Source organism: Neodiprion virginianus, chromosome 4 (genome assembly GCF_021901495.1).
Source record: "Neodiprion virginianus isolate iyNeoVirg1 chromosome 4, iyNeoVirg1.1, whole genome shotgun sequence".
NCBI classification, from domain to species: Eukaryota; Metazoa; Arthropoda; class Insecta; order Hymenoptera; family Diprionidae; genus Neodiprion; species Neodiprion virginianus.
Window position 1 is genome coordinate 503,156 of NC_060880.1, and position 15,926 is coordinate 519,081.

A 15,926-nucleotide genomic window follows, 5' to 3' on the forward strand; every position below is an offset into this window, starting at 1 on the left:
AAATAAATCGAGCGCGCAAGCTTCTTCTGGAAATGACAGAAAATTCAATAATCCTAAGAAGTAGTGGCTGCTGGCAGAGGTATAAACGCGACAGGTATATATGTGTATATCTATATATATGTATACATATTATATACACATATGTTTGTAATGGACGGCGAGGAAAGGAGCTGATGGGGAGATGCGGGATGCGCTCGAAAAGAGAATGGAATAGAATGGAATAGAACAAATTTTACTATACTAGGGTAGCGGACCCAAATGTATAAATTAACAAAATCAACTGAGCGTGTTCTCCCACACACCGTAGAACGCTCATATTTTTACAGAATTTTGTTTTTTACCTAAACAAACTTTTTAGGAAGTGCCACGGTGGAAAATCGCAAATTATTTTCACCCGAAACACCCTCATACATATGTTAAATTATCTTCCGTAACGATATACGTATAAAATACAAGCACATTTTATCATGCGATAAAAACCTTCCAATTTTATGTGACATTCTTCAATGATATATATTTATGATCTATGCAATTACAATCACCGCGCGTACGTATCGCGCGTTAAGTATGTAATACGTACGTTTTAACCGAAGCGGGAAATACGAACGATATTCTGTCTCGTATGAAGTGCCGTGGGATATATATATATATGTGTGTGTGTATATATATATGTACATACACACATACGTATACAACAAAACGGCTCGAGGGAGGAAATGGAAATCGGAAATATAGGTAGAACTGCAATGGCGGCTACCGCCATGCGGCGACAAGTTGTATAGATATTTGTCGATGCACGCATCTATAACCAGGCGAGGAAGGTTTACTTACTACTATTCGCATGCCGTATAGAATTTGAATTCTAAGGCGACGACGTCGAAGGCGGCCTCGAATCGAAACGTCCCCAACATCCGACAATTTTTACGTAGAGTAAAAATCTCATGAATGGAAAAATATTCAATCGACTCTTGCTCGCTTTGTGCGTACTGTTTCAACGTTTTCACAACTACCCGAGATTGCCTACGCAGGCGTGTATAAGTATATTGTACACACATAATATACGTACAATATTCCTACGTATACGAATGAGATGAAACATAAACAAAACGACCGTAGTCCTGTCTCGAAGGATGGCAGATTGGAAAAAACAAAGTAAATAAAAAAATAGCCCAGCGAAACCTAGGTTCAAGCTTGAAGCGTCTGTGGATTTGCGAGATGTTGGTAACATTTGAGCGAAGTATTAGCACGAATGCGAATGCGGGACGGCCTTGCTTACCACAAGCTATGATACTATAATTGACGTGAGTATAACGTAAGTCTGGTCTGTGCGAGAAAAACAATAACAGGATCCATGGATCAAAGGGAAGCGTCTCGGGCTTTGGGAAAAATGTTCGGCGTGGCTCGCGACAGACAGTGTTGGGTATACCTAGTCTCGAGTTTAACGTTTAGGCCGGATGGCGCATGGCGGCCGTGTGATCCCATCGTCGTCGTCGTCGTCGTCGTCGTCGTCGTCGTTGACGTAACCGCGAGACGAGGCGAGGCGACGTCGTGGCCTTTGGAAATTCTGGTCGTCGCGTCGTGCAAAAGGAGAGCAAGCGACGAGAGAGACAATCGGGTTGCTACATCGAAAAGATCAATAGCCAAGAGGATCTCGAAGGTCTCCTTTGATAAGCGTTCTATTTCGGATTCCTACCTCGATGCTCGATCCGCGTAAATAATTGCTGCAGCCTTTCTATATATATACGTACGGCAACGCATCATGTACCCGTTACATAATATATTGCAACTTTGGGTTACAGGGTAATAAAGCAAGTACAGCGAAGCACGGAAAATGTAGGGCGAAATAGTGTATGTTCAAAGAAAACGCGAGCTTTCGAGTTAACGTCCGGAGAGAGATTGTTTTTACGTTAATGGCAGTTGGCGCAGAAACCAAGTAATTCGTCTATTCGTAACGTGCTTTTGTATTAAGGTGGGGGAGGGGCCTAAAATTATACTTATTTTTACGAGTTTTTTTTTAAAAGAAAATGAAAACTCTTGGAGAAATTTCATTCTTAGGGCATTCGTTTATTATTCATAGTTTGAAGAACATTTTGGAATTTTTTCATTGAAATTAATAAGAAAATAGCGGCATTGCGCGCATAACCTCTTTTCGAGTTTGAGCTCGTAGCCCAAGTGTGGAAAAAAAATAAAAATAAAAAATACATATATTGGGATTTAAATTAAAAAATCTAGCCACGAGCTCGAATCGATAGACACGTTTTAAAGATTGTGTCAACATTTCAAGTGGATCGGATAAAAATTGACCGGTGAATCTGCGCCACCGGATTCAAAACTTGGTCGTTAACTTATATGCCGAATGAAGCCATTTTATTATCAATTACAATGAAGAAATTCGAAAATGTTCTTGAGAGTATACACAATAAATCCCTCAAATTTCAATTGCTCCGATCGTTTTCATTTAAAAAAAAAAGTCATAAAAATAGATATGATTTTAGACCGTCCAAACTATGCCCCTTCCTCTTAAAAGGGGAAAAAACTGATCGTTGGATAATAGTAAGTTTTTATTCTTTATTTTCCCGTTAGTTCAGTAGAGCGTTTGACATCAAAAGCTCTATCGAATATAGGAATAGGATACAAAGATACAAAGTGAAATAATATGAAAGGGAAAACTTGCAAGTCGAGTGAATCATTTTTATTTTCCCTTCTTGTTTTTCTTACTCTATCGACGCTTTGATAAGACGGTAACATAATATTAGGGAAATCCACACATCTATAACAGAGAACGCGGGGTATACTCGAGGTGTATAACTTAACCACAGACGATGCCTGGAGCCGATACGTATGTATTCGGTTCTCGAATCCAATCAATTCATTCTTTCTTTCTTTCTTTCTGTCTTTCTTTCTTTCTTTCTTTCCTCCCTTCTCCAACCTATCTTATATGTATAACCTAGACGTCCTAAGCTTCCCGCGAGTTTCGCCTGCAAAGAGACAAATAACTTTTTCCCTCACCCACGCCGACGACGACGTCGCGAGATCTTCCTCCGACAAATAAAATACACGGACAATATTCGCGAAAAGAAAGAAATTCACTCGAGTCAAGAGTATAACAATAAAAATAATAACAATTTATACACCAACTTATAGTTAAATTAATCCTACATTAAATTTATAGCTCCTTTATTTTTTCATCGCGACAGTTTTAACAAATCGTTGCTTCGGTCAATATCTGCAATGAATCGCGATTATGGAATTAGGAAAAAATACATCTACCTAGAAATAGAAATACGCATGTAGGGGCGAAAAGCGTCGCTCGCTCGAGACTCGTGCCGTTACTATACATGTACATACTATATACGTATATGCACATGTGTGCGTGTGTGTGTATACGTATATATATATATATATATATATATATATATATATACAGAGTAACTTAATAATCCCTGAATAAACATTGCTCCGTCATTAATTGCGTTGGAAATCCGGGCTTAAAGCGAGGGGCGGGGGTGGATATGGAGGTGGAGGAGGCAACCACCACGACTCCCTAGTATGTTATACGAGTGTCGGAGGTGTATGGATGTGTGCGGAGGAGGCGAACGCGAGTTTGCCATGCCCGCCTCTGTACGGCCACCCTTCCACCTTCGCCAGGGGGGCGAGTCGCCACCGATAGAAGGTAGAGCGAGGCGAGTCAATCGATACTTGTACATATATGCCGACGGCAAATATGTACGCCAACCTACCCCGTATTATATCTACGCGTGCGTGCGTGCGTGCGTGTATATATGTATTTATGTAGGTAAATGTAACCAACTCGGAAGAGAGTGCGCGATGCGGAGGATAGAGGTGGAGGCGTATTTATACACACAGATGTATATTAGATGTCATATTAATAAAAAAAAGTTCGCGCATATAATTTACAGCCAGTTCCCCCCATCCGTGTCTGTGAATAAACATATATTAAACATATACTCTACACTGTATAATATATACATACCTATTTATATATTGACTAATTTGAAAAGTTAATGAACCCCGATGTCGCCTTTGCAATTCTCGCCGAGGTATAATACAAGCAATAAATTGCACATCAACATCAAACAAACTTCAAATAAGCTACATAACTATACAGAAAGAGAAACCAGAATAAATATAGATATAACGAAATTAACAAATTTATTTCCAATATTTAAATGTCTATGTTTCGCCCTTACGGAGACGAGAATTTCCGGTATAATCTGACTTGAAGATTTTTTCACAAAAATTTTTACATCCAGAATGACTGTATGCGGGAATAATGAATAGATATTGCATTTTACGGGACCGTTTAATTTTCAACACAACTCGACGAGAAGAATGAATCTATAATATAAATTGTTTTTGTTTTTCACCGCGATTAAACGGACAAGAGGGTTAGAAAGATAAAAGCAATCGTTACTTTCGCGTATAAAATAGACGATAGTACATGTATCGTGTTGTACAGAGAAAATCATGAAGCTTTGTATTTATGAGTTGTTGGGTACCTCAACTTAACTGCGTATGTTAACAACAATAAGAAAGAGTAAGGAATAAAAAAAAAAAGGAAAAAAAGAGAAGAGAAGAAAAAGAATAAAAATAAAAATTCATCTCGTTTCGCGATGATATATTTACGCATGAGGGTCGATCAGCGAGGTTGACGTAAGAAATTTGTTTGTCGCATACATACAACACACGAACACTTATATACGCATACAGAAGGAGTTTGAAAGTTTTTACGTTCGCTCGGAATAGTTTTCTCCCTCGAGTACAAGATTGGATGAAATGTATAAGACATATAATAATATAAAGTATATAACGCGGTTAAACCCCGCGTATACATATATTGTACGTACCAGGTAATACGTGTATATGTGCATCATAATATGCCGAATAACGTTTATCATACAAACGTATCAACCCAACGATAAGCGGGATTCAATGATTGAGGTATTATCTGAAATCCCGTACAGCCAAAGCCGTAGATGATAATATAGGCATATTATACTGTACTTAAGGTCAAAGGTTGACCGTGAGAGATCATTTTTGTAGATCTTTCAATTCCCTAAAAAATTCGTTCCGGTCCTATCAGTACGCTTAACGCGTTGAAGAGTTATAAAATTCCAAATTTAGAAAAAAAAAATTTCCCATGTTAATTAATTGGGAAATAGAAAATCGCGACGAGGCATATCTAAATATTAACATGTATTAAGAGCTGAAACTTGAGCAGCATTTTTTGGTTTTCGTCATTTCCGGCAACATTTTCGACTTGAACTTCGAAGAAAAAATAGTTGGTTTTTTTTTTTAACGCAGTCTGTGGTAAATGTGCTTGTACGCGAGAAATTGGCAAAGATATTACCGCACGTGTGTGTATACCTTATGCTGTACATAAGTGTAATATCAATTTGGTAAAATGGACGAACGGACGAAGGGGAAATGCGGAATAGCTTAGGAGGTGGTGTAAAAGTGAAACGACTGTGCAGGAAGTTGTCAACTTCATCTTGCTCTTCCATTAGAAGTTCGGGTTGAGTCGGGTCGAGTTGTTTCGAGTTGAAGCTAACCGCCAGAAATATTTATTACCACCCCTGAGACACTAAATTTACGGCCTAACCGAACGTAACGGTAGAATCAACTTTTTGCATTTTGTGTTACATAATTCATCAGTATTCAGACACGATAATTCCTAACAAATCGTATACCGAATGAAACCGTATTCATAATTCTTGGACGGGCGGATTAAATAAAGTTTCGACAATAATAATTTGTCTCGAATCGATACAACTCGATTATACCTTATGCATATGCAAATTTCTATACCTGCACGCGCCAATCAGGTTCGCAAACTTGTGTGCTTAGGCTGGTTTTATAACCCGCGAATATTTGCGAAAATCATTTATTCCACGAACTGTTCCTCGTTTCTCTCTAAAATTCGCCAAACTCGTTCGTCGATGCTGTAATCGATGATAACAACAATAACAATGACAACGATAATGGTATTGATTCCCTCAAATTATGCCGGGAAAGTTTGAAATGTACCGAAACCCAACTTCTCTGGATATTCAGTGTTCACTGTTGCAGCCAGCTGTATCGATTGTACAACGTGTACAACAATTAAACGAACAACATTAAAAAATGCTCTTATACCTAATTGCCTGCGGCAAGAATTTTTTATTTTTTTTTCAAGTAGAAAACTGTCTTTTCTTCGTGGCTTGGTTATTCATTGCTTGCTTTCGTCTTTGAAGTAGAAAAAAAGGGTACTTATTACAGCCTTTTTTTTAACTCTCCCTTCGATTGTCGACAATGAAGTCAATTTTATTGGTTCATGCGAATATTCGAAGCTTGTCAACTAGACTTTATTAACCCTTTAACGGCCGAGCCTCTTTCTCAGTGAAAAAAAAAAAAGAATTATTTTTCTCAACCGTTTCAAATTTTTCGTCAAACAAAATGTTTGAAAAATTGCAATTTTAAAAAATAGAGGTTTGTCAATTTTGATGCCCGAGTCAAAATTCTTTCAAATGAAATTATTCCGCGAAAACTTTCTTCAGATTGCCTAACTATTTGTCAAATTATTTCCGAAATTTCAGATTAAAATTGGCGAAGATATTTTAAAAAATCGCCGTTCTGCCCGTGTAGATAATTTGCTAGTACAATGGCAGCTAAAGGGTTAAAAGTGCTCTAATAATGGGATTCGCAAAGCTCGCTGCAGCTTATACTCGTAATTAATGAGAAAGCAATTTCTACATAGATACCCGAATTAAAGTGAAACATATCCATTGCACCCGTCGCGATATTTGCAGGCATGCATAAATACAGTCAGGCCGAATTCGGAACTTACGTAGAGTACGGTTCACAGTTACCAACGAGTACCCGACTTATGCAACAGCCGTCGAGAGTCGAGAGGCCGGTGAGTTTATCTCGGTGATGAGCATTTGGAAAATGTCGAATAAACCAAAACCACAACTGCAAATTATTGCGCGCGCGCGTGTGTGTGTGTTGGATATGTTTGTCGTTCAGTAGCAACGCGGCGTTCTGACGAAGAGGAAAGTAAGGAATGACGGGAACAGCTGCGGCGTGGGCGACATTGTTAAACTCCTACGTGGCGACGGTATCTATAAGTATTGAGAGAGAGAGTCGGGGGAGAGAGAAAAAGATGAGGCGCGCGTGTTCGCCACCTCTTCAAGAGTGAATCAAAAAAAGTATTAAGTTACCCCCCTGCCAGCGCTAAGAAGAAGAAGAAGAAGAAAAAGAAGAAAATGACGACGAGGAAAAAGACGAAGACTCTTAGGACTGATCCGTGTGGCGCGGCACGCAGGGCCTGTACACACGATACAACTTCTGCAAAATTGTTCGTCGATTATCGAACGTAGTTATAACCTTTTGGCAAACTACCAAGCAGCGAGGCAGCGGCAAGAAATCGTCCGTGATCGCCTCGATAGATCAGGAATGACGCTTCTTCCTTAGATCGTAGAATCACGGTAGGTCCTCTCCTCTTTTCGCAGCTTTTTATAATCTTACCACTCATCGCAGCTATTATAAATCCAATGAAAAATTTCCGCGTTAATCCTTTTCGATATTATTAATATGTATATTTTGAGCATACTGCAGAACGAGGGGTTCAACTCTTTTGCTCACACATTATTGTGCCGAGTCAATTTTTATAACAAGAGGGTATTGTGTGATTTTTGGGGTCACTGATTACGAATCTGAACTCGGATTTCAAAAATTCAAAATGACGGACGAAATTTTCGAATTCGACCGAATACGGTGACGAAACTGTACGCAGGGATTTTCGGGGTCGCCGATTGGATCGCTTACTACTGAATTTTCAAAACCCGATTTCAGATTCGTAATCAGCGAGTCCGAAAACTAATAATTCATGTAAAACGTGTCAACGTGTAGAGGGGTAACTTTCTCGTAAATGAATTGCATCTTCAATTTTCACGATTTTTTTCAATCAATTTTTGCTTCCAACAATAATAATTTACACAATATCGCAAAAATTACTCTCGAGGATCAAAAACCTATGAGTATACTATCCAGAAACAGCAAAGAAACGGCAAAGAAATATGTTGAAAAGTTTTCTAAATATACAAAACATGGGCATAAGACAACCAGATGACTCAAAGGGTTAAATCAGGCGAGGCAAAAGATTCCCGAGCAAGCGGTCAGACTTTGTTAGTCCAGCCGGAACTCGAGGCTGCGGCAGATCAATGTCGAAGAACAGCCTCGCGTCTCTACGTGTAGAAGTAATGTTCTAAAATCGAAAATCAATCCGTGCAGCGGCGCGAAATAAAAAAAAAAAAAACAAACATTGTCGAAGCTGATTGATAAATTTCGAAATGACAAACTTTTTCCATTCTCTAATCATCCTTCGTCTTCTCCTTATACTTCCTACTAATTTTCCACTCTCCACCCTCGTCCATGCAGCAGAGATACGTTTTTCCCTCCTCGCTCCGCGAACCCTTCGAGCTCAACGGAGGCTCTTTGAATTCGTTTCTACCCCATTACCGACGACTGCCTAGTCGACTATACACCCTACTCCTACCCTGCTGCGTCGATACGCGGCATCAAGCGTCCTTCACCTTTGACCCAGCCGCGCTTATACACTTCTCGGTCCCTGCCTGCTGTTTTCTATCCTGCAGGACAATCGCAGAATTTCACTTAAAACGCGCCTACGCGCTCGACGTCTCTCCTCGAACCTGATTTTTATTTCACACACATTACCCACACACGGTCGGTCGCACGATCGCGTATAAGAGAAGGATGGATGAGAGGTTTGCGTAAAACGACGATCCATAGAGGGCATAAAACTTGCATGCAGAGTTCCATATCCGTCGCAAATCACACCCAGGGGAACCCCTAGGCTCCGCGTGGTGGAGAATAAGGGTTCGGATACATGCACCGAGCGTAAAATTAAACGCTCAAACGGGGGTAAAAAAAAGTGATTTTTCTCTTTACTTTCGTTCCGCTTTCTTTTTCTTTTTTATACGCGAGACCCCGAGGTACTAGGGAGCTGCCGACGTGCAAAATTTTCTCTTTATTCCATATCGAATGACAAACTTTGTCAGAAAAGAACAACGGTGCGAAGTTTTCCGTAGTTACTTGAACATGTTTTTGATTCTTCTCTTCGTCTTCTTCGCTACTTTTTCATATTCGGTGTACCACGTGTATTTATCGACCTAATACAAAACGTTTTTACCAACTGAAGAGAAAGAAAAAAATTCGTTGTAGTCTTTCTCCATTGAATTCTGCAGAGGATGGGGAAATGGGGAACATATATATATATATATATATATATATGTATATACAGTGTACATTATACTACTACCATATACCCAAGTGATACATGCTACAAAGTACGGTCTAGTAATCTGCTACACCGGAAGAGGAGGAGACGGAGGAGAAGGAGGAGGTTATGGATATAAGAATAATCGGGGGAAGAGCCGGTGCTTCGAGGGGCACGTCTTGGGATTAATGTTCAATAAAAATCCTGCAGCCGGAAAGAAAAAACTCGCAGCGATAGCAGGTGAAGCCTGAAGAGTCGGTTCTATATTATACGAAGTTCTTCGTAATATACAGCTACGTAAGAGCGAAACTGCAGCCGATGGCGCTCTCGTCTACCTACGTTGAATGAAAAATGGAGAAAGAGAGAGAGAAAGAGAAAGAGAAAAACGACGAATTAGCCGGGCGAGTCTGGCGACGATCTGCATATCACGTATTACACACTCTTAGGTAGGTACAGGTACACCTCCTCCCGGAAGTTGCATGATTAAATACGGAATTTCCCTTTGGCAGACGGCGGACGCTGCCGACTGCAACGACGTTACGAACCCCGCTCTTGCGCGTAATTCCTTTTTATAGGTATTATATTCACACCGAGGTACCTGTGTAACCATTGTAATAACAGCAACACGTAGGTATTCAAGGAAAAAACGGAACAACACAACCGGAGGCTTGATATAAAAATCGACAAAATTACTCTATCAGGAATACATTAGGCTGGCAAGTTTGAGTCGTTGACTATTCTCCGCGAACAATCGATCTATCGGCATTACGTTTAGATAGGTATCAGGGTGGTTCGTTTTTTGACTTTCATTTTTTTTTTTTTAAGCTACCACTCGAATAATTTGTGACCAATACTTTCCCAACTCCTCCAAGTTTTACGACGTTTCTTTTTTTCGGTATTTATTACAAATTTTTCTAGTAGCAAAAAAAGAAAGTCAAAAAATGAACCACCATGGTAGATACGTGTGGGCAATGGTAGGTACGCGGTACACCAAATACCTAACGCCGTAGTTCGAGGTGCGTGCAGGAGTGGCAAGTAAAAGTGGATGAATCTAATAACCCTGTCGTATCGAATCGAATTTTAATAAACGTGTCGACCGTTTCGCCCGTGCAGCGATAAAATTTGTCAACGACCGCTGCGCGCAAGGTTATATAATTCAACCGGAACCCTTTCAGGGTGCAAAAAGCCAAGCTTCCGTCGTCCGCGTCCCTCGGCAAGCACACCCCGCGCGATTCGGGAATTGGGCCAACGCGGTCCTTAGGGCGCGAGGGAGGCAAACGGAGTCTGGATGAAAAGAGAAAGCCTGGAAGGAATAAAAAACGGGGTTGTTTTCGCCGGGGTTATTTTCCGGACGGACGAGTTTCGGGGGCCGACCTTCTTCCCTTACCTCGCACTCGACGTTTGTCTACGGTGTGTATGTACATTCGTAACTGTACTCTGTACCCTCCCCCGGATCGTCCAATATCCCCGGGGGACATTTGTTAGACAAATATTAGCGATCCCTGTTCCTTCAATCTCTCTCTGCCTATTTCCGCTATACGCGGCCATTTTCGTTATCTGTTTCTTTAGCCGGAAACTCGGAAAATCTATGCATACAGGGCGTCCCATTCAAATCGATACAACGGAATATCTTGCGAACAAAGCGTTTCAGAGAAAAATGATTGAAACGAAAATTTTATGGTTCGCAGGGGGCGATGCATGCACACACGTGTGCTGTCGTGTTTTTCGTTCGGTGGACGTTTACAAGGTCGTTTGAAGATGAGCATTGCTTTTTTTTCTTTAACGGAAAAGTATACTTTTTTCCACAGATTCGGGTTTTCGAAAAACAAAATTGATGTCGTAGGAACGACAAATTAGAACAAAACTGCTCGATCTGTTGAAACACAGTACGCGTTCTCATATAAAAATGCAATTTTAACCTACCAATGACCTTGTAAACGTCCACCGAACGAAACGTAGGATAGAACAGCGTACAGCCATCTTCGAATCGTGAAACTTACACTTCAAAAAATTTTCTCTGCCAATCAAACGCGTCGTTCGCAAGATATTCCGGCGTGTAAAATTAAATGGAACATCCTGTACACACGTCTATGCATCTTGGACACCGACTCTCCACTCGATTAATCAATAGCGGTAGATTATTTTTTGTCGATTTGATTATCGAATATGCACGTTCAGCTTGAATGTAGGATACGGGTAGAAAGAGGCATGCGGGAACGAAAATCGAAATGGTAGAGAAAATTTTCAATCGAAGGACGTTAAGGGAAAAAGAAGGTGATTTCCCGAAGAGCGAAGGTAATGAAAAGGAATTGAATTCGAGCGACTTGAATATACTCGCGGAGGTCGCAGCGTCGTCGGCGGCTCAGCAGACGTTAAGAAATGCCAAAGCAGCTCTTAGCGTTCGGCACGCACTCGCGATGGTGTAATTTATCAACGGTTAAGAATTGACGCGTCTGTCGTTGGAGAGGAACGTTGTGATAAATCATTAGGGGAGGTTAGGAATGCCGAGTTAATTATAGAAGCAAGTTGCGCCAACGACGCGCCGGCTTTTCTCAGCTTTTCCAACCCCGCGACTACATCGGCAAAATCTAATACCTGTAATCTACGATGCAACGGTGCGATGCAAATAAGAAATTTATATACTCGGGGTAAAAAAATATTTGTTGCAACAGTTGGAGTATTGCTGCGTAATATATTTCCACCGACGGGGTTTGCTTGGAAAATTTTTGCTATTACCGCTAAATTTTGCTGAACCGGTGAATTGTTTTTTTTGTTCCGTGAAAAGTGGACGTTCGAAAAGGATTTGCAACGGTTTGTTCAGCCTTTTTAGTACGGTCTGCACCCACGACCGGATTTATCCGTTATATGGCTGCAGGGTTAACTATTACCATTTCCATCGATTCTGCAAGGGGGGGGGGGGGGAGGGGGAGGAGGAGAAGGAGGAGGAGGAGGATGGAGGGTTGCTCGTTTACGTTCCCGCGCGACCCAATTGAGGCGAAAGCTTTTTATTTTCACGACTAGAGGCGGCTGGAGGAAGATGAAGAAGTTGGAGGAGGTAGAAGTAAAGCAGGGGAGACGTTTCGCTCTCCGCGTATAAATCCCTTAAATCTTTCTCCCGATAATTATTCCATGCGGAATGTTCGAGAGAACCGAGAAATGTATACATAAATAATAATTAGAGAAAAAGAGTCTTTTCCTCTCTTCCCCTATATAATCCTACCCCGACTGCGCTAAGTTACATAAAAATTCACTTCGAAACGAAGCTATGTAGAGAATCTTATTACAGGCATACAATCCATATCGAGGGTGCGGAAATTCACAAAATTTCTTGCGGTTTACACGCGGCACAGTTCTCGTCGTTCTAAAATCGTTACACTCGACGAACGAAGCTGCGGAAGTTGCGACGCAGATGCGAAGATAACCGCGTCAGAGTTCCCGATGCGGATTTTGGATAACGAACGACGTACTCGCAACATCTCGGCAAAAGCTTCCGGTCATTCAAGATTCCCACCAATTGAAAACACGCTGTTCAGTACGGTGATTCATTTTTCAACTTTGTTCCCTTTTTTTAAGATGCCACGCGAAATATTTGTGACAAATACCAAACAAAAAAAATTTAGCAAAACCTGGAGGAGAGGTCGCTACCGATTATAGTAATTTTTGTTATTAATTTTTACGTGCCCACCTTACCGACTGATACACATATTAGTTTATTTTTTTCGAATCGTGGCCCAATTAATTGTTCACCGATCAACAGCAAACTGCGACCAACAATTCCGCAGTTGGCTGTTCTCGTCGTTTAACCGAAAGATTAATCGTCTCGGAGAAATTTGAATAACAGTTTTCGTTACCGAAATAGGAACGTCGCATCGCCTTATCGTCCCCATTTTGTTTTCAGTACTGATTTCGTTGAACGATGATTAATTTGACCACGATTCGAAAAACAAAAGTCCGTAAGATGTAGACATAAAAATAAATAAAAAATATTACAATAATCGATAGCGACCTCTAAATATTTTCCTTCCTCTTCCCGGTTTTGCGACAGTTTTTGTTTTCAGTATTTGTCGCACATTTCTCGAGTGGCACCTGATGAAATTTCTTCTTTTTTTTTATAAGTTAAATCAAGAACCACACTAGTGCGCAGCTTTGTTTAGGTACCGAAAAAAATATCACCCTTTGCACGAACAACTCTTCCCAACGATATCCCGTTATTCCAATTATAAAAATGTTCAAAGTCAATGACGATTATTGAATTTCATCTCGGCGAGCGTGATTTATCAATCATGTTCGGAACGTTACGCGGCAGTCAAGACAAGAGCATAGACGAGACGAGAAGCGAGGTGGGTATAATATAATAGGTAGTATTTAGGTTCCCGTCTTCGCGGGCTTACAATTAGTCAGGCTTCGAGTGACAAAGCCCGATGTGTCCGAAGTACGCCGCCTTACGTAACACACCGCGAATGTCCGACGCTCCTCGTGCTTATTCTACTGCCTTTCGTTCCTCGTTCTCAGTTCTTCTCCTTCTCCGTTTCTCGGTTCTCCGTTCTTGCTGCGACTGACCCACATACCGCTAGGACACCAGATCTTTATTTAAACTCGTTTCTTGACGAGTCTACCGACACACGCACTCTCTCTCTCTCTCTCTCCCTCTCTCTTCCTCCGTCATTCCTTCTCTCTCGTATAACATACATCTCTACGTGTCTCTCCTTGACTGACGATTTTTCCATTTTCTCTCCTCCGCATCTCGTCATCATCTTTTTTCTTTTTTGTCCATTTTCGTTTATTTCTACCCTCGTTTTTCAAATCATTTCTTTCTTTAAATTTATAGGCATAAAAATGACTTCACTATTATTTCCATAACATGTTTATTATTATGCGCATACACGCGGATGATTTTTCATTCTCACGATACATCGGCTGGAGGAAAAAATTCACAACGATAAGAGCGAAAATCCATTTGATATGCGATCAATCTATTTTTGTTTCCCCTCTGTACCCGTTATACACGCCGGTGTTTCACCTCGCTCGAATGTGAAACGAATATCAACGTACAACAAGAGACGCGTGATATTTCTTTTTGTCTTTTCACTTTCCACTTCAACCGTATCTCCTCTCGATCCTCCCTCCATCTCTCGTCGACGGAGGAGTGAGGCATTCGAAGATAATCTATATTGGAAAAAATTTTATCCACATACATACACCTTACGAGAAGGTACGGGATGTACCTATACCCATAAAACGCGATGGCCGGAGAGAGATGAGAAATAGGACCGAGCTTTCGATTTGGACTTTACGCGAGGCGATGATATCGCCCGAGTGATTTCGCACAAGCAGCCGGCTGCACGAGACGGAATAGAAAAGGTCCGGAAGGATATATACGCGACAAGGTGATGCCTGGCTCCGTACCTATGTAGTTAGGTACACACCTAACGCCGTGTGTGCGTTAAGAAAGATTATAAAAAAAAAATCGAGTAGAAATAAATACGAGACTACGGACCATTCGTGATTCTTTTATCTTTCTTCACCTTCAAAAAGGAAACATGGATTAGTCGACGTTGATGATATTGACGACGACGACGACGACGACGATGATGATGATGATGATGATAATGTTGTTCTTCCAGTTTACGTCGAGTGACGTTGGACACGAATAAAGCAACAACAAAGGGAAAGAAAAAGCGAGAGAGAGAGAGAGAGAGAAAGATGGAGAGTGAGAGGGGCGTAGAAAAAGAGGGACTCACCGAGTTGATAGCTGTCATGTTGCCAACTCGACTTGGATCTGTCTCCACTAGCCCGCTGTCGTTCTGTAACAATCGAGAATAAAAAATAAAATTAAAAAAATAAAAGCAAGATTTAGTTATTAGCCACAGCCTTAGTCGGTTCAATCCTAAATATAGAAGGGACGTTAATACACGCATACGTGCAGCGCAGGAAGCAGAGCGCGTGTACCGCGAAAACCAGCGAGCAAACACGATTTCAATTATCGTAATGGTAGGTAGGTAGGTAGGTAGGTAGAGTACCTACTGCTGCTACTGCACTGTATGCGGGTTACGCAACACACGCACACGTGCATTACATATCCAACTATTATAACTGTCTGCCGTAATGTTAATCTATTTTTCCTGGCACTCGCGAAATATCCCACCGCGTACCTCTGCGTTTATACCTACGCGTTATACGTGCATACATGTGTACGTAGACTATGCATTAACCCATCTATAATGATTATAATTATTATACGTAAAACGAGAGATGGGGAGGCTCTTCGCGCTTCGAATCAAGAAAAAAACAACTCAGGTATGTAAGTGTTTTTATATGCGCGCACACACACACACACGTGCATGTGTATACGTATATTATATATATTTTCGTATAACCTATCCGGAGGGAAATAAACGTCGAAGTCGGTCTTTCGGAGTGTAGCGATCAGTGAGAGAGGACCGTAAAACCGGGATTAACCGTCGTCTGATCCAAACTTCCGCCGACCGCATCACGGCGATAAAACTAAGCCGCGTAGACTGTGACGGAAAAAGGAAAATATTTCAATCTGTCAAATTTTACATTCTTCTTCTTCTTCTTCTTCTTCTCTATCTCTATCTCTCTGCATTAGCAAAGTACGACGAAAAAT

The 15,926-nt window shown here is 41.0% G+C and overlaps 1 protein-coding gene across 6 annotated transcripts in view; it reads right to left on the reverse strand.

Moving 5' to 3' along the window:
• LOC124303811 (uncharacterized) overlaps window positions 1-15,926 on the reverse strand; it is a 176,651-nt gene that overhangs the window by 74,943 nt on the left and 85,782 nt on the right. For 5 of the 6 annotated variants that reach the window (XM_046761508.1, XM_046761507.1, XM_046761510.1 and 2 more), the window contains one exon: window positions 15,040-15,102. The exons of the other annotated variant lie outside the window; for it this stretch is intronic. In XM_046761508.1, coding sequence (XP_046617464.1) covers window positions 15,040-15,102 — 63 coding nt within the window. The remainder of the gene's footprint in view (window positions 1-15,039; window positions 15,103-15,926) is intronic. 6 annotated transcript variants of the gene reach the window in all.